The sequence below is a fragment of the Mobula hypostoma genome, chromosome 1, assembly GCF_963921235.1.
Source record: "Mobula hypostoma chromosome 1, sMobHyp1.1, whole genome shotgun sequence".
Taxonomy (NCBI): domain Eukaryota; kingdom Metazoa; phylum Chordata; class Chondrichthyes; order Myliobatiformes; family Myliobatidae; genus Mobula; species Mobula hypostoma.
In genome coordinates this window covers 227,105,352-227,128,528 of record NC_086097.1, presented here as the reverse complement: position 1 = coordinate 227,128,528, position 23,177 = coordinate 227,105,352, and the positions used below count along the sequence as shown (strand labels likewise).

Here is a 23,177-nt window from a genome sequence, read left to right as displayed (position 1 = left end):
CGGAGGTTCCCGGGTTTGAAACTAGTCGGGTGTGCTCCCGAGTACGCTTTCCATCTGTGCCAGGTTGAGTGTCGAGATTGCAACTTGACCTTGTAAAATAAAAGGAAAATACTGCGAAAATGTCTGTGTGAGGAGTGGAGCGCCTTGTAAAGCCATGAAAAAGACATCATCACGGACACACGCACAGACACGCAGACACACACACACAGACGCGCATGCACGCAGGCACACGCCCCAAAAAAAAAGAATCCTACTACTTCTTGGGGATGTATCTATCCTGCGCCTTCCAAATTACTTCCAGAAACTCCACCACTGCTGCTCTACCATCATCCCTGCTAGTATCCCCTTTCAGTCCACTTTGCCCAGCTCCTCTCTCATGCTTATGTAATTTCCAATACTCAACTGTAATACCAATACATCTGACTTTTGCTTCTCTCTCTCAATTGAGGGTGAATTCTATCATATTATGATCACTGCCTCCTAAGGGTTCATTTACCTTAGGCTCCCTAATCAAATCCGGTGATTACACAACACCCAGTCCAGAATAGCTGATCCCGAATGGGCTCAACCACAAGCTGCTCTAAAAAGCCATCTCATAGGCACTTTACAAATTCTCTCTCTTGGGAGTCAGCACCAACCTGATTTGCCCAACCTACCTGTATATTGAAATCCCCCTTGACTCTCATAACTTTACTCTTTTGACATGCTTTTTCCATCTCCAGTTGTAATTTGTAGCCCATATCCAGTCCTGATGAAGGGTCTGGGCCTGAAACATCAACTATGCTCTTTTCCATAGATGCTGCCTGTCCTGCTGAGCTCCTCCAGTCTTTTGCGTGAGTTGGATTTCCAGCATCAGCAGATCAGCAGATTTTCCCTTGTTTGTAATTAGTGATCCGTGCCTATATTTTGTGACAATACAACCAACAAAAATGTCTCTACAATATCCCCAAAAAAAAACTATTTAAATGATAAGCAGCAAAGGTCACTGCTTCCTCCTCAGCCAACCTCCCTATCATTTTCATGAGAATTAAATTCAGAACTTTGTTGGGCAGATCGCATCATTCACATGCCCAACACCAAAATGCTGAAAATAACACTCTTTTCTATGTCCTTTCAGGGGAAGATAATACTAGGACAACAGAGAAAATATTCAAAAATATTCTCAAAACCAGATCCTTCCAGATTTCGTGATTGACAGAGATATTAGTTATTACATCTTGCAAGTTTATGCTACACAACATTCAGGAAAAATGCACAATTTAAATAAAATTTTATCAAAACACATCTCATACGGATGTAAGATTGAAGAATGTATAAAAGATACATGCATTTTCCTATAACTTACCTGTGTAATTAAGCCTTTTCAAAATATAGATTTATTTTTAGATGCTTACTCATAGAAACAATATAATTTAATTACCAATCAGGTTTTGAACATAATGAAATTTAAAATAAAACAGGAAACATGAATTGACCTAAAGTTGAACAAAAGTGATAGGTACATGAAAATACAATTTTCTAGCTATGGGTCAAAACAGTTCTAATTACGATATAATTTTATGTAGCTTTGTTATTAGGAAGCTTACATGCTGGGCCCATTAACTAAAAGGGAGTAAATTTACAACACAATAACATGACACCTGCATTTGTCTATGTATCAATGTCTATTTCACTTAATTAACTCAAGGGTAATTGGACAATTTACGTAGTATGCAATAATTAATTGTATCCATGCAGAATACCTTATGTTGGACTTGCTGAAATGACTTGTGGTTAACATCTGTTTCATTACAGTTTTGCAATGAAGTCCTTTGAGCTTGGGTCTTCCCATTTTGATGTTCTGCTTCAAGATCATAAACTCTGTGCTCTTTCACTTCAGGCTGAAAGAAATCCAGAAAATAATTAGATAAACAAAGTAATCAACCAACAATAGAGCAAATGGACTTTCAATAAGGGAAATCAGACACTGAATGTGGATTTCCTAATGCAATGAAAAATACTGTATACAGATACGAAAACTGAAAACTCAGTTTAGATTCCTTCGATTCCCTCGTGACAACATAAGTAAATCACACAAAGAACATCTCACATTGTAACTAAATCACAAATTATTTAATAGAATGTTGTTACCCAGTCATCTTATAGTTTGTTTTTGAAATTATACCTATAAAAAACACCCAACCATTTTCCGTTGCAAGAAGTGGATTTTACATGTTTGACTCTGTATCATGTCTTCTCTTTTCTGAACCTGCAAGTTTATACACATAACTAAGCCACAATGTCAACCAATTGGACATCCGTAATACAACCCAGGTGATCAATACCCAAGGCAAAGGATGAACAGGACTCCATTTCAACAGTAGGTGTTGAGACTGCTCTTTCATTAAAAGAAGCTCTTTTATATTGATTTTGACTTAAGTAATGAGAACGCTTATCCAAAAATCTTTAGCATTTCAGCTGAAGTCAAGGAAATCAATACAACCATTTCCCATTTGAACAGCACATGCGAATTTTATGTACCAGAGACAAGTCAAAGTCCAAATTTGGATAAATCGATAAAGTTTGTCAATAAAACATAAAGCTGACAAATGCTGTTTTAAGCAATTAAACCCTCACCATGATAATCGATTTCTACACATTGTTATTAATTGTATTTAAATTCCACCTCAAATATTTTAAGGTAAATTCTTTTGTTAGTGAAAAGATATCCTTAGTAGCTGGAACATAACTGTCAATATAACAGTCATATAATCACATTTTTGAAGGGTATCAATTAAATTAAGCTCTGTAGTTAATAAGATCATTTTTTTGAGATTAATTATTTTTATAAATGTTAACTAGAGAACTTCTGTACAGAGGACCCAGACAGAAAAAACATGTTGCTTCCGACTAATTATCAGAAGCTTTTATCTGCTGAAGGTGTCCTCTTTCACTGGTTATATTGTTAATGAAGTGAGCATTTTTATTCCAATCAGAGTGATCAATCGTTGCAGATGATCCTAATTTTATCTGAAATACAATGGAAAGAGAATATTCACCACTGAAGGGAAAGTTGTTTGTGAAAAGCAGTGGAACATAACCCAAAAACTAATAATGCGGCAGAGCTTTAAGACAAATTTCCTAAGTGGCTTAGGCCTGCGCTGTATAGTTTGTACACTCTCTAAGTGAGCAAATTATTTCAAAGTTCAAAGTAAATTTGAAATAACCAATCTGCAAGACAACAAATTGCGCAAATGTAAAAGAAGAAACTAAATAATTAATAAATAAATAAATACTGAGAGCAGGAGTTGTAGAGTCCTAGAAAGTGATTCCATAGGTTCGGGAATTAATTCAGTGTTGGGTGAGTGAAGTTATTCACTCTGGTTTAGGAGTTTAGAACCCTGATGGTTGAGGGGTAAATAATTTCCCTCTGAAATCCATAATTTTTGAGGTGATTAATTCACACATGTGTTAATTAATTTTCACATAGTGGCTCAGTCCAGTAGTAAACCAAGGCTAGCTATCACAATAAGTGAAGCCTGGTTCATATTTCCATAATTTTAAAAGTGATCCTGTTACGATATTTATTGGGATTTTAGTAACATCACATCAATTTAAATGGATTTTGTTACAAAATCAAAGAGTGAATAAAGTGCCTTGAATGAGGTAAATACAATTATTACATCCGTTAAACGTGACCATACATGATAACACATAGGAGCAGAATTAGGCCATTCAGCCCGTCCAATTTGTTCCGCATTTCGACCATGGCTGATTTACTTACCTTCTCAACCCCATTCTCCTGCCTTCTCTCCGTGTCCTTTGATGCCCTTACTAATCAAGAACCTATGAACCTCCACTTTAATGATATCCAATAACTTGGCCTCCACAGCCACCTGTGGCGATTCCACAGATTCACCACTCTCTGGCTATGGAAACCCTTGACATCACTGTTCTGAAGGGATGTCTTTCTACTCTGAGGCTGTGTCCTTTGGTCCTAAAGCTTCTCATTATTGGAAATATCCTCTATACATCCACTTCATCTACGCCTTTCTATATTTGGAAGGTTTCAATGAGATCCCCCCCTCATAGTACTAAGCACCAGCGAGTACAGGCCCAGAGTTATCGAACACTCCTCATACGTTAACCCTTTCATTCCTGGAATGAGTGCTGAGCTGCAGTCTCCAGCAAGGTCATCAATCCAATTCAGTTATTTTTTAAGTTCGTCAGAATGGTTTTTGGGGCCATAGAGGGAATTTAGGTACAGTTGTGTAGAGACTTTAGAGGCCAGAGTAGGGTTTATTAATAGGGATGTGGATGAGTTAGAGATCTGACCTACACCTTATGTACTCCCTCCACGTTAAAGTCCAGTGACAGGTGATGAAGGATATGCATACTCCAGGCCTCCACTCGTGCTCAAAGGTCAGTGGCATGGCCAGATTACAAAGGACATCTGAAATCCAGGCCACTGTTCCACACTTGAAGGCCAACAACCAGGAGTCCGTGCAAGCAGCATGCATATGGAGGCACTAGTCTGATCAGTGGGTTGGACTTCAGAGTTTCGGATCCCATCATTGGCCAGTCTGGGGGTCAATACTGAAGATTGAAGCCCAAAAGTTGATTGATAGTCTGGGAGTCAAAGCCTGGAGATTGGATGCTGGAGAACTGTCCAAGGGTTGGGAGATATCCATGTGTATAAATAGCTGGTTTGCTGTTGTTGTTTTGTTGTTTCTTGTGTTCTGTGTTATTCAGCCAAACACTTGCATGCTGTTCACCATCCCCCTCTCAGCACGCCCCCCCCCACCCGCAAATTCCTGGATTGTGTTGGTTATTAATGTAAACAATGCATTTCACTGGACGTTTCCATAAGACCTTAAGACATAGGAGCAGAATTAGGCCATTCAGGCCATTGGGTCCGCTCTGCCGATCCATCTTGGCTGACATACTATCTCTCCCAAACCTATTCTACCGCCTTCTCCCCATAACCTTTGATCCAGGGAATATAAGGGTTAATGTATGAGGAGAATTTGATGGCTCTGGGCCTGTATTCAGCGGCACCTAGAAGAATGAGGGAGGATCTCATTGCAATCAACTGAATATTGAAAGGCCTTAATAAAGTGGATGTGGAGAGGAGGTTTCCAATAGTGGGGGAGTCTATTGCACAACCTCATAACAGAAGGACATCATTCAGAACAAAGATGAAAATGAATTTCTTTAGCCAGAGGGTGGTGAATCTGTGGAATCTGTTGCCACAGATGGCTGTGAAGGGCAAACCACTGTGTCTATTCAAAGCAGATGTTGTTAGGTTCTTGATTAGTCAAAGGGTCAGAAGTTACAGGGAGAAACAATGGGGTTGAGTGGTAAAATAAATCAACCATGATTAAATGGTGCGGCCAAATTGCCTATTTCTGCTCTTATGTCTTATGACCTAAAATTTTAAATTATAAAATTAATCACATTACTTTAAAAAAATTCTTAGACTCATTGAATTGAACACCATGGAAACAGACCCTTCAGCTCAACAGGTCATGTGACATGATTCCCATCTAAGCTAGTTTCATTTGCCCACATTTGGCCAAAATCCTTCCAAACCTTCTCTATCCTTAAAGTACCTTTTAAATGTACTTAAGAAAGTAATTTAGCATTTTTGGTTTATTGATCAAACAATTTTTTGCAACAGTTATGCTTAAGGTGGTGTGACTTTCAATAAAAAAAATTTAGTTAATCATTAGGGATCATGTACGTCATTAATTCATTCGAACACATTAGGTCATGCTGACATGTATGAGAAGTACAGAGTTACTTTTTATAGATCGACCATTATGAATTTAGTGGTGGAAACATTACAGAGACTTGGATGTCTCAGGGGCAGAAATGGCTGCTGAGTGTGCTGGGCTTTAGATGTTTCAAAAAGGACTGGGATGGAGGCAAAAGAGGTGGGGTGTGACATTGCTAATTAGGGATTGTATCACGGCTGCAGAAAACGAGGAAGTCATGGAGGGATTGTCTACGGAGTCATTGTGGGTGGAAGTCAGAAACAGGAAGGGGGCAATAACTCTACTGGGTGTTTTTTATAACCCCCCCCCCCACAAAAAAATAACAGAGATATTGAGGAACAGATAGGGAAGCAGATTCTGGAATAGTGCAATAATAATGTTGTGATGGATGATTTTAACATTCCTAATATTGACCGGCATCTCCTTAGAGCAAGTTGTTTGGATGGGGTGGAGTTTGTTAGGTGTGTTCAGGAAGGTTTCCTGATGCAATATGTAAATAAGCCAATCAGAGAAGACACTGTACTTGATCCGGTATTGGGAAGTGAACTTGGTCAGTTGTCAGATCTCTCGGTGGGAGAGCATTTTGGAGGTAGTGATCACAACTCTATCTCCTTTATCATAGTGCTAGAGAGGGATAGGAGCAGACAATTTGGGAAAACATTTAATTGGGTAGGGGGAAATATGATGTTATTAGGCAGGAACTTGGGAACCTAAACTGGGAGCAGATGTTCTCAGGGAAATGCACGGCAAAAGTATGGTGGATGTTCAGGGAACATTTGCATGGCATTCTGCATAGGTATGTTCCATTGAGGCAGGGAAAGGATGTTAGGAGCGATAGGGTGCAAAACTGGGCTGAGAAGTGGAAGATGGAGCTCAACCCAGAAAAGTGTGAAGTAGTTAATTTTGGTCAAATTTGAAGACAGAATATAATATTAATGGTAATACTCTTGGTAGTGTACAGGATCAGAGAGATCTTGGGTTCCGGGTCCATAGCACACTTAAAGCTGCTGCGGTTGACAGTGTTGCTAAGAATGCATATGGTGTGTTGGCATTCATCAACCGTGGGATAGAGTTCAAAAGCCGTGGTGCAACGTTACAGCTATATAAGACCTTAGTTAGACCCCGCTTGCAGTACTGTGTTCAGTTCTGGTCACCTAACCATAGGAAGGATGTAGATACTATAGAGAGAGTGCAGAGAAGATTTACAAAGATATTGCCTGGATTGGAGAGCATGCCTTATGAAAGTAGGTTGAGTGAACTTGGCCTTTTCTCCTTGGAGTGACAGGGGATGAGAGGTGATCTGATAGAGGTGTATAAGATGATGAGAGGCATTGATCGTGTAGATAGCCAGAGGCTTTTTCCCAGGGCTGAAATGGCTAACATAAAGGGGCATAGTTTTAAGGTGCTTGGAAGTATTTACAGGAAGGATGTCAGAGGTAAGTTTTTCACACAGAGCGTGGTGGGTGTGTGGAATGTACTGCCAGCAACGGTGGTAGAGGCAGATACAATAGAGTTTTTTAAGAGACTCTTAGATAGGTACATGGAGCTTAGAAAAATAGAGGGTTATGCAGTAAGGAAATTCAAAGCAGTTTCTAAAGTAGGTTAAATGCTCTGCACAACATGTGGGCTGAAGGGCCTGTAATGTGCTGTAAATTTCTATGCTCTGTCTGTCCTGATCCAAAGTGGCTAAGCCATGCACAAAAGCAGGGCTTTCCATAACACATCACAAAGTGGACAGACCAAAACAAGCCCCATCCAAAAAATGAATAGTAAAGAAACCTGACATCCAGCTATGCTGTCTACCAAACACTCAAAAAATAAAAAGATATGAAGCAATTAAGATAAATTGATTCGTACTTAAAATCTAGCATTTTAAACTGTTTACATTTACGCAGACTCAGCTAAGTACTATATATTGATGGAAATTACAGAATATTTGTTTGTCTTTCAGTTCTTCATCTCCACTCAGACAAATGGGCTTGTTGTTTCCATGGTGTGCAACCACAAGATTAGTGCAAAAACTCAGGAAAACTTCCAGTAGAGCTTTTCCTGGAGGTTCATAACTTGTTTGAGTGCCAAATTTTCTGACAACAAAATGATTAAAAGGATTTCAGTGTATAATTGCCAAAATCCCTCAACATACTCTGGTCCATAAAAGGTTCCTCCACCACAGAAACAGACACGACTGAAAAGTTTTCTTTTGTGAGCATATTTTAGAGAATTATTTCTTGGAATTCATCAAATCTTCTCAAGAGCACAAAGAAAATATCATTTACATAAGGAAATATAACTATTTCAGGGAGATTTCTTTTACCCATATCGCACACAGGAACAAGTACACAATACAAAAGGAAGCCTTGCCTGTGTATTATCCCAGGGCATGTTCCTTATTTAAATAATGTTGACTACTAATAAAATTCCTTCAATGCAGCAAAATTTCCCAAATAGCTTCTCAGGAGCATGATCAAATAAAAATTACAGACAAGTCATGAAAGGAGGTATCAGCACAGAAAAAGCTTTGTCAAATTTAAATGTTTCAGTGAGAGTCTGAATGGAGGAAAGAAAAACAGAAAAATTTCAAAAAAGACTTCACGAGTTTAGAACTAGGAAACCGAAGACACGATTACTATTGGTAAAATGATATTTGAAATATTGAAGGAGAATTTAAAATTGAAGCATTGTGTTACTTGGAGGCATGTCAGAAGGCACAAGTGTAATGGGTGAACAGGAGTTGATAGGAGTTAGATCACAGGCAACAACATTCTAGAATACCTTGAATTTAGGTAAAGTAGACAGAGGGAAGCCCCATGCTGAGCTTCAGCTGAGGTAGGAGAAGAGAATGCATTATATTATGGGAGTTGAAATGGAATGTTCCAATCTGATCACACAGCACCAATGTAATTTCTTCTGTATGGAATATTTTAAAAAGTTTCCATGATTCCATGCAACACTTTATTTACCAATTGTTTCTGCAAAGGAATCCATAAGACCATAAAATATAGGAACAGAATTAGGCCATCGAGTCTGCTCTGCCATTTCATCATGGCTGATCCATTTTCCCTCTCAGCCTCAGTCCCCTGCTTTCTCCCCATATCCCTTCATGCCTACCATCCTCTGCCTTAAATATACCCAATGATTTGGCCCACACAGAAGGCTGTGGCAATGAATTCAACAGATTCACCACTCTTTCCGTGACCTTTGGTGCCCATATGAATGAAGAACCTCTGGCCAACAGAAATGCCCACGGCACCTCCTTTATCCCAGTGCCAGAACAGTGGCCATGTTCCTATCAGACTGTTAGTATAGAGAGGGGGGAAGAGCCTCACTCCTCTACCGACTCAACCTCTAGTCCCTCTCCTCTGACCCCTGCCATATCCAAAACCTAGGTGTAAAGAAATTCCTCCTAAGCGTTTTCCTCATTGAATGATAACTTTGAAGTATCACAGTTCACCATCAATTCTCCAACCACAAATGCTCACCATCAAATTCCTTCTTGATTTAACAAAATATCCTTAAGTAAAGATTATTTTAGTCATCTTAATCTAGTGAAAAAATCTAAATATCAAGACCAAGTTACATATCCTTTGCAGTAATTGGGTTGTTAATGAAAATCAGTGGGGATTAATAAAGTTCATTAATAAAGCAACTAGTGTCAGGCTTAAGCTGTATACAAATGACATTGCAGGTATTATTCATACCACATAACCACCAGTTAATGCCTATTTTGATTAAGAGAGAGCTCAGTCAACTGCCACTAACACTTAATGGTATCATCAAGGAAAAAATGGAAACTCACACAACCTCAATATATTCCAAGGTACTTTACAAAGCTACACTCTATCTTCTCCTGAGGTAGAGACACTTAGTTTGAAATATGCCGTAAATCAGAATGAACTCGTGGCACGATAGCTTAATAGTGAAGAGTGTTAACCATAATACTTTCTTCAAAGTACATAAAGTTAAAGAAAAGTACAGTACAGAAACAGGACCTTCACCCATCTAGTCCATGCCAAACCATTTAAGCTGCCTATTCCAAACTTTTCCTGGACACAGTTGACAGACTCTATCCCATCTAGTCCTTCTACAGTCTGGGAGTCCCAGTCAACATGTGGAAAATCAAAATCATCTACTATAACAACCTTATGTTTTTTTTTAACAGTCTGCGATCTCTCTACAAATTTGTTCCTCTAAATTTCTCAGACTGTTAGGTGGTCGGTAATATAGGCCCATTAACACGGCCATTCCTTTCTTATTACAAACAAGAGATGGAGGAACTCAGCAGGCCAGGCAGCATATATGGAAAAGAGTAAACAGTCAATGTTTCAGGCTGAGACCCTTTATCAGGACTGTTTTTTCTGTGTGTTGCATACCTTTCTTATTTCTCAGTTCCACCCATAACACCTTACTAGAAAAGATCTCCAGTCTGTCCTGACAAAGCACTGCCATAACATTTTCCATGACTAGTAATGTCACCCCTCCTCCTTTAATCTATCTCCCCCGGTCATGTCTAAAGCAGTGCAAGCCCAGAATATTGAGCTGCCAGTCCTTCCCCTCCTGCAACCACATCTCACTAATAGCTACAATATCATAATTCCATATGTTGATCCATGCCCTGAGCTCATCTGTTTTCCCTACGATACATCTTGTATTGAAATATACACAGCTCAGGACATTCGTTGCACCATGCTCAACCTTTTGATTCCTGACTGTCAGAGGTCTTAACAACACCTGTCTCCACAAGCTCTCCACTATCTGTTCTCACTCTCTGGTTTCCATCCCCCTGCAACTCTAGTTTAAACCCTACCATGCAGGACTAGCAAATCTTCCCGCTAGGACATTAGTCCTCTTCCAGTTCAGGTGCAAACTGTCTCTTCTATAGAGGTCCCACCTTCCATGGAAGGGAGCTCAATGATCCAAAAATCTGAAACCCTCTCTCCTGCACCAAGTCCTTAGCCATGTGTTAAATGGTATACTCTTCCTATTTCTGGTTTCACTAGCATGTCGCACAGATAGCAATTCTGAGATCATAACCCTGGAGTTTCTGTCTTTTAACTTAGCACCTAACTCATTTTGCAGAATCTTGTCACTCTTCCTACCTATGCCATTGGTACCTACTGGCAATTCACCCTCCCACTTAAGAATGCTGAGGACTCGATCTGAGATATCCTGGACCCTGCACTGGCTCCTTAACCCCTTTTCCCTTCCTGACTATCACCAAGTTTTCTGTCTCCTGCACCTTTTGTTTAACTAGCAATAGATCCTCTTTTAGCTCTCTATATGTCCTATCTATCGCTCCTCCCGCCTCCTGAATTCATCCAGTTCCAGCTCCAACTCCTTAACGCAGATTATTACAAGCCGTAGCTGGATGAACTTACCGCATGTGTAGTTACCAGAGGCATCTACCAAATGTTTACCAATACTAAGAAAGCTTAAGGCCCTCATGGAGATTGCTGTGTAAAGGGAAAATAAAGAGAGAATGGAGATGTATGTCTTTCTACTGAGTTTGCTCCCAAGTCGAAATCCAAATTAATCCACGCAGGAAATGATGTACAAAACAGCTTACGAACAGGAAGTGATGTTTATACAAAACTAACTGCATACAAAATGAACAGCACCTCTAGAGGCAGAACAATCACTGTGTGATCAGCCTCAGGTCCATTCTCAAGCATGTTGTTATAACTTAAGGTCCTGATGATCTTTTGGTTTTGATTCAGTTTAGTTTTATCCACAGACTTACTTTCCTATTTATTAAGATTGGTTGTGGAATTTCATTTGGATCATCTACAAGAGAACCCTTCCATTTACTAGAAAAATGAAAGTTTGCATCAAGACCACTAATATAGTGGCTTCAATGACAGTAATCTCACAAATAAGCAAATGTGTATGGCAATCAAATAAGGTACTGATAGTAGACCTAGAAAATACATATAGCACAAATCAATGCTGCAAACAAATCTGTAAGCAAAACAGATTTTTCTGGGAAATACAAAGCTGCCCATTTTCAATTATCATACCTTGCTACATTTCCAGATGGGACTGCAGTCAATCAAGCTAAACTCCTAGGATTTGATGATTACTTGCTGGATGAATGATTAAATAATATCAACACAATGTTATCCCAACTTTATGCCATTTACTAAAAAACTGCAAGTTACAAAAATCAAGAACTTCGTACTAATTAATTAAAGTGCAAAACATGTGAGACATGTCATTTTGCATTGAATCGCAAAGGGAATGGAGGCATCCTTTGGATCTATGGAAAGTCTCCTGGACATAATTACCTGAATGACTTAAGATCATGACACTATTTTGACTCAGTCTTTGCAAAGAACCTTGTAAGTCCTCAAAGATTGGATCAATGCTGGTAAAGCAGCTTCTTTGCTGATTCAAATTTATGACAAAAGCATTAGAATTAGAAGAAATATATTATAATCAAAGTCCCTAATGTGACCACAATAGCCATACCACAAAGTACAAGGGTTCAGTTTTAAACTAGGCAGAGTATACACACAGCTGACGGTTTTCTACACCATCATCAGCTCAAATCTTCTTTCATAGTTGATGAAGTACTCCAAGAAATATCACACCCAGTGCTTTGTGAGATGAGCAATGGAGGATCACTGCTGATGTGCTAAAGCTAGAGATGGACCTGGAACAATAGGGTGCCAATTGTGATGAAAAGGCAGAAAAACGCCCAGTAGCTGTTGTTACTAATATTGCATGTCATTCACACTGTTAAATAACAGCTCCACAGAAAGGCAAAGTCCAGACTTAATATTAATGTAGGTAGTAGTTCTTAGTAAAAATTGGAAGAATTTGACAAAAAAAAAGTATTTACAAAAGAATTTGACAACATTCTAAAAGGATCCAGCAATGCATTCTTTAAGTATTGAAACGTCTAAGGGACACCTGGAAAAATTATTACAGATATTATTATCCCTATGTCTTAATTTTTCCTTGACTAGGGGTTATTTGATTTAAACACCAACGTTAATCCTAAACAAAGAAAAGATAGTCAATGCTTTCAGGTGGGCAAGCTTTTTATAAAGCATGGAATCGGGGGATTTAAGCTTTTTAGCATAATAAATATTTTAAAAAATGATTCTTTACATAATTTTTCTCATGGCACTGGCTTAGGTTTCTCAATGTACAGGAGTTCTGCATGGATAATGGAATTACAGTCCAATTACAGATTCCCTTAAATCATTCTTCTTAGATCAAGTTGATATCATTAATTTACTGCCAACTAAAATTCTCAGGCACTTGTCTTTTTCTGTGTCTATGTTTTCGAAAGAGAAAAAAAAGACTTAAAGCTGCTTCTCTTCAACTGAATCTGAAAATGACACTTATAATCAACATTTCCTGATATAGTAATAACAATCAATTATAATCCTTCACTGCCTCTACGTATTATAATAGACAAGGTGGGCTTAAACCTCAGAAAGAAAACTGACTCAAATACTAATGTTAAAAATGAAATTATACCTGGTGTGATGCTGAAACACACAGAAACATCAGTAGTGCTACACTTTGTACAACCTATTGAATAGTTTTCATGACATTCCTCAACTTACCAATGATACTACAGTTCTACTAGCAATACTAATGTGATAAAGAAGATACCGTGTGCAAAATAACCGAGAAAGTAAATAATAGACAGATAGAAAGATAAATAGTAAGTAATGAGAACATGAGTTGTAAAGTCCTTGAAATTGACTCTGTAGACTGTGGAATTAATTCAGAGTTAAGGTGAGTGAAGTTATCCATGCTGGTCCATACGCCTGATGGTTGTAGGGTAATAACTGTTCCAAACCTAGTGGTGTGGAACCTAAGACCCCTGTACCTCCTGCTAATTGGTAGTAGTTCAGCATAATGTCAGGTTCAAAATTAATTAAAATGTTAGCATAGGGATATTCGTCGGATACCTCTGCTGAGGTCAGGTCACACAGGATCAGAAAGGGGGTAGATAAAAGGTGACAGTGCAAACACAGCAGGAGGTGGAACTGGAGGAGAAGAAATGAAGTCAGAGGAAAATAAAGGGGCAAAAAAATTTGGAGCTGTATTGGAATTCAAGAGTTGCCGATGTTAGTAATTTTTGACAGTTGATAGAAAGGAGAAAACAACATGCTGCAACGCCAAATGCGGGAAGGGATAAAATTTATGGCTGAGAAGCTGTTGCAGTTGGAATCGCCAGCAATAGCCAACTATTTTACAATCACTGAGTGATCATATTCTCCATGTTTAACACTGAAACCTAACAAATAAAATGAAAATGACTAACTGATTTCACTGGAAAGCAAATTTTTTCAAAGTCTTGCTTTCCTCAGAATTTTTAAGGTTATGATAGACCACTTGAAGCTGAATAAAAAATATAATTTCTGACTATGTGTATCACATAGAAATTTGGAGAAACCAAAAAATTAACTTATATCGAATTTAATGCCTTTAATTAAATAATGGTGCTGATGCTTTGCAATAGTTCAAAGCTAAAAATGTTTTGTTGATGATTTTCATTTGTATTCAGTGTCTGAGGCTTCTCCCTTAAGTGTCCAACAATAATCAGCCAGCATTGATGGATTCCTCTTGCCCTGGTACTATTTCTCCATGACCAGAATGTCCTGGTGAAACCTTTCAACATGTTCGTCACTGACAGCACCACGATTTGCAGGGAAGAAGTCTAAATGGGAATGCAGAAAATGAATCTTTAGTGATATAGAAACATAGAAAATAGGTGCAGGAGTAGGCCATTTGGCCCTTCGAGCCTGCACTGCCATTCAGTATGATCATGGCTGATCATCCAACTCAGAACCTCGTACCAGCCTTCCCTCCATACCCCCTGATCCCTTTAGCCACAAGGGCCATATCTAACTCCCTCTTAAATATAGCCAATGAACTGGCCTCAACTGTTTCCTGTGGCAGAGAATTCCACAGATTCACCACTCCCTGTGTGAAGAGAGTTGTACTTGTTGCACTTAATGCTTTTGTATGCTTGAAGCACAATGTCAACTAACTGCATGTAGTTTGGTGCTCTGTAGTTACCAAGAAAATTTTCAACAACATGTCTTCCATGCGATTTTCTCAGGTCCCACAAGAAGTTCTTCAAATTGCCTGTCTTTGAAGACCGGTTTGATATGTGGACCAACAAAATTGCCTTCCTTAATCTTGGCATCAGTTATTCTGGGAAACAGCAATCTCAAAAATTTCAGTGTCTGGTGACAATGGATTCCATTCCTGCAGTCTTGAACCCAGTAATTCTGCTTTTGCCTTTGACAAACCCAAGTCTCTGATCAGGTCATTTAACTCAGATTGAGTTATCAGATGAGGCTCACTCAACACAGAGTGTTCAATATCTATATCAGTATCAATGTTATTTTCCATTTCTGGCTCATGCATCGTAGCATCTTCATCCGCCTCCTCTATATTCCCTGTCTCTTGTGGCTTCAGTACTGGCAGACTATTGCCATGCGACATAGATCTCAAGGCTGAAGGGAGATTGGGGTATTCAATAGATTTCTTGTTTTTAGCAGAGAAACCAGACACACTGGTCAGACAGGAGTAGCAGTCTGTCACATGATCCTTCTGTTCTCGCCAAATAATCGGGAGAACGAATGGCATTGACTTCTGAGTATCTCTGAGCCAAGCTCTAAGATCGATAGTGCATCTTGCACAACAAATGTGAGGAGCCCAGACTTTGTCTTGCTCTTCAATTTTACACCAAAGGTAGAGCTCATAGGCTTTCTTAATAAGGGGAGTCATGCTCCATCTTTGAGATTTAACTGTATACTCACCACAAATACAATAGAAAGTTTTGCAACCGTTGCAACATTGTCGAGACATTTTTCTATCACAAATACTCCTGAAAATTACAAATACTTTATCGTAATAAGTACACACAATATGCTGTGCGCATAGAGCAAGCACATCAATGTGATCACAAACCGCAATACATGTAAACACAAAGCATAGAATGGTGTGCGGATGATAGTTTTATAGCCTTTCTAAAACCTGTCCTAAAGATCAATTGGATGAGGTAAGATGGGACACACTAGCCCTGAGAACAGACAAGGTCATTTGATTCCAAACAATTGGTTTATTCCTCATTACAGAATGTACCTCTGGTGCTTCCCGCTCCCTTCTCTTTCCCTTCCCCTTCCCCTTTTCCCAACCATAATTTCCCTTCTCCCTGCCCCTTCCCACTCTCAGTCCACAGTAGAGACCCATATCAGAATCATAGTTATCATCACCCACAAAGGTCATGAAATTAGTTTCTTTTTGTAGCAGCAGTGCCATGCAATACATAAAATTACTACAGTACCGAATAAATGTTTTAGGCACTCTAGTTCTTTCTGTATGTCTAAGACTTTTGCACAGTACTGTATATGTACTTTGATAATACAATGCCTATAAAAAGTATTCACCTCCCCCTTTGGAAGTTTTCATGTTTTATTGTTTTACAACATTGAATCACGGTGGATTTAATTTGGCTTTTTTGACACTGATCAACAGAAGAAGACTCTTTCATGTCAAAGGGCAAACAGAGAGATCTAAATTAATGACAAATATAAAACACAAAATAATTGATTGCATAAGTATTCACCAACCGTCCCCCCACCCCCTTATCACTGGTGCAACCGATTAGTTTTAGAAGTCACATAATTAGTTAAATGGAGATCTGTTTTTAGAGACCTTTGTGGTAAAAATAAACCTGTATCCAACTGCTGGTGAGTCAGTCTCCTGGCAAAAACCACACCATAAAGATAAAAGAACACTCCAAGCAACTCCGTGAAAAGGTTATTGAAAAGCACGTCAAGAGATGCAAACAAGAAAATTTCCAAGTCACTGAATATCCCTTGGAGTACAGTTAAGTCAATCATCCAGAAATGGAAAGAATATGTCACCGCTGTAAATCTGCCTAGAGCAGGCCGTCCTCAAAAGCTGAGTGACCATGCAAGAAGGGGTTAGTGAGGGAGGCCACCAAGAGACCTATGACAACTCTGGAGGAGTTACAAGCTTCAATGGCCGAGATGGGAGAGACTGCGCATACAACAACTGTTGCCCAGGTGCTTCACCAATCGCAGGTTTGTGGGACAGTGGCAAAGAGAAAGGCACTGTTGAAAAAACTCGTATGAAATCTCAGCTAGAGTTTGCCAGAAGGCATGTGGGAGATTAAGAAGTCAGCTGAAAGAAGGTTCTATGGTCTGATCAAATCAAAATTGAACTTTTTGGCCATCAGACTAAACACCATGTTTGACGTTAAGCCAAACGCTGCACATAATCAAAAACACACCATCTCCACTGTGAAGCATGGTGGTAGCTGCATCATGCTGTGGGGATGCTTCACTGCAGCGGGTCCTAGAAGGCTTGTAGAGGGTAAAAGAAATGCTGAAAAATACATGGAAATCCTAGAGGAAATCCTGATGCAGTCTGCAAGAGAACTGCAACTTGGGAGAAGATTTGTTTTCCAGCAAAACCAAGTCAGAGTCCAAACCTCAATCCAATTGAGAACTCGTGGTTGGACTTGAAAAGGACTATTCACTCACAATCCCCATGCAATCTGACAAAGCTTGAGCAGTGTTGTAAAGGAGAATGGGGAGAAATTGCAATGTCCAGATGTGCAAAGCTGATAGAGACCTATCCACACAGACTCAAGACTGTAATTGCTGCCAAAGGTGCATCTACTAAATACTGACTTGAAGGGGATGAATACTTATGCAATCAATTAAATTGTGTTTTATATTTGTAACTGATTCAGATCACTTTGTAGAAATTTGTTTTCACTTTGACGCGACAGAGCCTTTTTCTGCTGATCAGTGTCAAAAAAATCCAAATTAAATCCACTGCGATTCAATGTTGTAAAACAATGAAACATGAAAACTTTCCAGGAGTGGGTGCGAATACTTTTTATAGGCATTGTAAATTTAATTTGAACTTTAAACTTAACTGATGGAGGAATCCTTAAAACTGTGAATAATTTAAATTTTTGAGTTAGTTTGTAACTTCAAACATGAAATTCCACCATCATACGATCTACCCAGGATCACACATAAATTCAACTTTAAATATGGTAGGTCAGATCAAATAGTAAAACTACAAAATGAATAACTTCCTCTCTCTCCTTGGTCTGTTCTGCAGTCCTCTCGTGCTCATCCTCTCTGTCTATGTACCTTTCCTTTCTCCCCCTCCTTTCCTGCCATTCTGCTCCTTTCCCTCTCTCCACAGGCTTGTCTACCTACTGCTCTCACTGACAAGCCCTCTCCACATCTCTCTCCCATGCTCACTCTGTGCTGCACCCATCTGCACTTGCTCCACTATCATCTCTGCTCTTGGACTTGCTCCTAATTGTGAAGTCTGAGGACAAGATTCTTACACATAGCACAAACAGTTCTTGCACAGAAAGGCAACGGCCATACAGAAGCAGTATAGGATCAGGAGCCTGCAGGTGAAGGGTGAGGGGACGGTGGTTGCTTGAGCACACTTAGTACTATGAGGTATATTGTGGAGGCCAGAAGTCAGTGATAGGAAGAAAGGGAGCAATTGTTGTGGCTCTGGCTGACACTTTAAAATTTTTGCTGACCACAAATGAGGTACTAAAGCACTGCAAATGTGGTCCCCCTTTTTCAAGAAAGGCAGCAGAGAAAAGCCTGTTAATTACAGACCAATGAGGTTAACATCCTGAATAGGATACATATATACAAGTTTGCTGATGTGGGCCCTATCAAAGGCGGTGATAAATCAGCATGGAAGAGGGAGATTGAAAACGTGGCTGAGTGGTGTAAGAACAACAACCTCTCACTCAATGTCAATAAGACCAAGGAACTGATTGTAGATTCAGGAGAGGGAAACCAGAGATCCATGAGCTACTTCTCATCGAAGAATCAGAGGTGGAGAGGGTCAGTAATTTTAAATTCCTGGGTGTCACTATCTCAGAGGAACTGTCCTAGACCCATCACATAAATCTAATTGCAAAGAAAGCACGAGAGCACCGCTACTTCCTCAGAAGTCTGCGAAGAATTGGCATATCATCATGAACCTTGGCAAACGTCTATAGACTATGCTGGAAACTGTGCTTACTGGCTGCATTATGGCCTAGTATGGGAACACCAGTGGAAAGTCCTACAAAAGGTAGTTGATTTGGCTTGGTATATCATGGGTAAAGCCCTCCCAACCATTGAGCACATCTACATGAAACATTGTGTTAGAAAAGCAGCATCCATCATCAACGATTCTCACCACCCAGGCCATGCTCTTTTCTCGCTGCTGCCATCAGGTAGAAGGTACAAGTGCCCCATGACTCGCACCACCAGGTTCAAGAACAATTACTGCCCCTCAACCATCAGGCATCAAAGGGGATAACTACACTCATTCTATTTCTGGTGTTCCCACAACTGATGGTCTCACTTAAAGGATTATTTATCTTGTTATTTCATGCTCTCGTTATTTATTACTATTTACTTATATTTGCATTTGCACGGTTTGTTTTTCGTTGATCCTGTTTACAGTTACTGTTCCATTAATTTGCTAAGTATGCCCTCAGGGTTGTATGTGGTGACATGTATATAGTCTGATAATAAATTTAACTTTGAACTTTGAAGAAAGTTATTGGAAAATTTTCTGAGGGGCAGGATTACTGGTCATTTGGAAAGGAAGGGACTGATCAAACATGACGAGTATGGCGTGGCTGTGGCATGGACAGATCTCGAAGTTTTAAATGGATTTTTTTGGGGGGGGTAATAAGTGTATAGATGAGGGCAATGCAATAGGTGTAGTTTACATAGACCTCAGAAGGCCTTTGACAAGGCCCCAGGGGGATCCTGGTCCAAAAGGTTAGGATCCATGGCATCTAGGGCAAGTTGACAAACTGGATACAAAAGTAGCTTACAGTAGGAGATGGAGGGTAATAGTAGAGGGGTAGTTCAGTGCCTAGGTTCCTGTGACCTAGTGATGTTCCACAGAGACTGGTTCTGGGACCATTACTGTTTGTAATATATACAAAGATTTAGATGGGGATGTCGGAGGCATAATCAGTGAGCTCATAAATGATAGTCCAGTGTGGAGCATAGTTTTAGGTTGCAGGGTGACATTGAAATGTTGGTGAAATGGACTGAAATACACCAATAAGGTATTTAATCCTCATAAATATGAGGTGATACAGGGAAAGGTTATGGTCTAAAAAAAAAACTTAAAACTTACTGTACATCCCAGCTAGAGGGATGGGAGCAGAATCTCTGACAGCAATTAAGAAGCCTCTGATCACATAAATTGTCTAGGAATAGAAGGTTATGGATCAAATGCTTGAAGATGGGATTAACACAGATGGCTGCAATGAGTTGGCCTGGATGTGAGGATGGGGGCAAATGTTTCCATGTCATATGACTCCAAAATTAGTAAATGCAATTCTGACCTCATTACATAATTTTGCTACGTTACATCATTTTAATGTAAAACATCCATTAGTGTGCTTGACTGCAAATGTTCTGACACAGGCCATTTGATGAGCAGCTGCAAAGATACTAAATAGGAATAATTGGTTACCATTGACACGTTCACTCTCTGATAAAATTAATTCAAGATGCATTCATAATATGTGTGAAAAAGAAGTTGTGTGCATAAATAGAAAACATCACTTTGATTTAAATATGAACCAACAATGACAAAGTTAATACCTCTGATTGATATCTTATTGAAATGCATTTATGAGGTTGCAAAGTAATTTGAGAGTTTGAGCTTCCCATTTAGGGGAGAGAAATCATTGTGGTCTCAGAACATTTGAAATCATGAAGAAATTCAGTAAGGCTGGAATGTATAGTTGCCTGTGCAACCCTCTCACTGGGGCTCGTACACCAATTGGCTCATTAGCTAACTCAGCTAACAGCCACGTGACTCAGTGGTGAGAAGGCCATTTTTCATAAACAATATACGTCTAGGGTTGGTATGATTTGGGGTTCAACCAGACAGGAAAATTAGGATGTTGCAATTAAGGAACATAAGTTGTAGTGAATGTTGTGTAAATGCTGCCCATACACTGTTATTGGTAGCCCAGAAATGACAGAACGTACAGCAGCTTCTATTTTAATGAAAGCATATTTACCAAATTTTCAACTTTAACAACAAGTTCCAGAAAACAAAAAGAAAAATAAAAGGGCCCTTTACAGTTAAACAGTCCAATATGTACATAAACATTGAGGCTCATTCTGGAGTAGTCAGAGGTGTATCTCTTTACTCAAACACTGGACCCATGGTCTACGTGAAAGCACCCTACACATTCTGAACATCTCTTGAAGACCATCTCGAACAAAATGGCTCTCTCTCAGGAGTAGTGGCCGCTGCTTGGAGCCATTCATCTACACAAAGCACTTCTTGCAACCGGGATTCTCCTTCGTACGGCATTCTGTGGCACCTTCCCTTGTGTCCCGCTCTGCAGCTCCTGCCAAGGGACCCCAAACCAGACTACTGTCCCTCAGAAAACTCTTCCTCACAGCTCTCTAGAACATTCTCTTACATCCTACAATCTTGATGGTTGACACAACATTCCTAAGTTGGACAACATGGCAACATGGTTCCTCATCTTTAGCTGAAGCCAAAAAACTCTTTCCAGCAAGACACACTTCTTCTACAGAAAACTGCTAAAATAAAATACCTCACAGAATAGCAGCAGAAATTTTAACTAGGGCATTACACCTGTAATTGCTGAATGGAGACAAAGAGAGAGAAAGACCAGTCAAACACAGGCAGGCAGCGCTAGGCACCTGCTGAACATCTTGCTCGATGCTTTAATTGGCAATATCAGCAAGATCATGTGCTCGGACCCCATCTCCAGATCTGCTCGAAACGTCACCAAACTCCCTCGGAGACAGCAAAGCACTGGATCACTCAATCAGCCCAAAATCACTCCATCTAAGTGTAAATCACAGGTTCTAATTGTAGCAGTATCATATTTGAAAGAAGACAAAGTCAAAGTAGTTTTGTCAACTGTCTGAAGGATGTCGCCTTTAGTTGTGCTGCTCGCAGGTACCATCTTCTTCTGGGCTCGTCAAAAAGGCTTGTCCAAGAGTCTAAAAAATGTACTGCAAGCAATGTCAACAGAATACACTACACTGACACTGAATCATCAACTCGTCAATTTCCTCCTTGCATATCGCAATGCAGCACACGCCACAACCAACAACCAGCACACCCATCGTGAGTTAGAGAGCTCCAAGAGGGGAGGCGGTGCACAGGTCCGGGAGCGAAGTTTAAAAGGGAAAAGCTTTGCAGAAACTCAGCTATAACCAGAGCACCAATTGTGAGTTGGAGAGCAGGAAAGGTTTAGGCATGAAAGGGAGACACTAACTAGCAGAGCGTACCATTAAAGGTATGGTCACCAACGGAGTGGTCTGAGTCAGAGTCATAGGACTTTTGCTCATTTGGGCTTCGGTGAGGTAAGTGGACTTCATTTTTTCTTTGCATTTTTTTTGGAGGAATAGGGAGCATGTCTGTAGGGTTAGTACTTTGCTCTGGGTGTCAGATGTGGGAATCCTGGGAATCTTCCAGTCTCCCAGATGGCCACATCTACGCGAGGTGTACTGAGATGCAGTTTCTGAGAGACCGTGTTAGGGATCTGGAGCTGCAGCTTGATAACCTACAGCTTATTAGGGAAAGTGAGCAGGGGATAGATAGGAGCTACAAGGTGTTAGTCACCCTGAGGCTGCAGGAGTTAGATAAGTGGGTGATTGTCAGGGAAGGAATGGGAAGAGCTCAGATAGTAGAGAGCACCCCTGTGGCTATTCCCCTCAGTATTTGTTGTCTTGTTTTGGATGCTGTTGAGGGGGGTGACCTGACTGAGGACGACCACGGCGATCAGGTCTCTGGCACTGATGCTAGTTTCGTGGTGCAGAAGGGAGAGAAGAGCATGAGGATTGTGATGGTCATAGGCAATTTCATAGTGAGGGGAACAGACAGGAGGCTCTGTCACCCTGATAGAGATACCTGCATGGTGTGTTGCCTCCCAGGTGCCAGGGTACAGGATGACTTGGATTGGGTGCAGAGTATTCTGAAGGGAGAGGGTGAACAGCCAGAAGTCTTGGTACATGTGGTACCAATGACAGGTAGAAAAAGGGAGGAGGTCCTGAAGAGAGAATTCAGGGAGTTGGGTAGGAAGCTGAAAAGCAGGACCTCTAGGGTAGTAATCTCAGGATTGCTGCCTATGCCACGTGTTAACCAACACAAGAATAGTGTGATCAGGCATATTAATGTGTGGCTGAGAGACTGGTGTAGGGGGCAGGGCTTCAGCTTCCTAAATCACTGGGGCCTCTTTTGAGGGAGGTACGACCTGTACAAAAAGGACGGGTTACACCTGAACCCAAAGGGATCCAATATCCTAGCAGGCAGGTTTAATAAAGCTGTTCTGGAGGGTTTAAACTAATTTAGCAGGGGGATGGGAAT

The 23,177-nt window shown here is 40.1% G+C and overlaps 1 protein-coding gene across 1 annotated transcript in view; it reads right to left on the bottom strand.

Moving 5' to 3' along the window:
- LOC134349574 (paramyosin) overlaps positions 1–23,177 on the bottom strand; it is a 674,039-nt gene that overhangs the window by 431,657 nt on the left and 219,205 nt on the right. Inside the window, exon 6 of the mRNA XM_063054149.1 lies at positions 1,743–1,880. Coding sequence (XP_062910219.1) covers positions 1,743–1,880 — 138 coding nt within the window. The remainder of the gene's footprint in view (positions 1–1,742; positions 1,881–23,177) is intronic.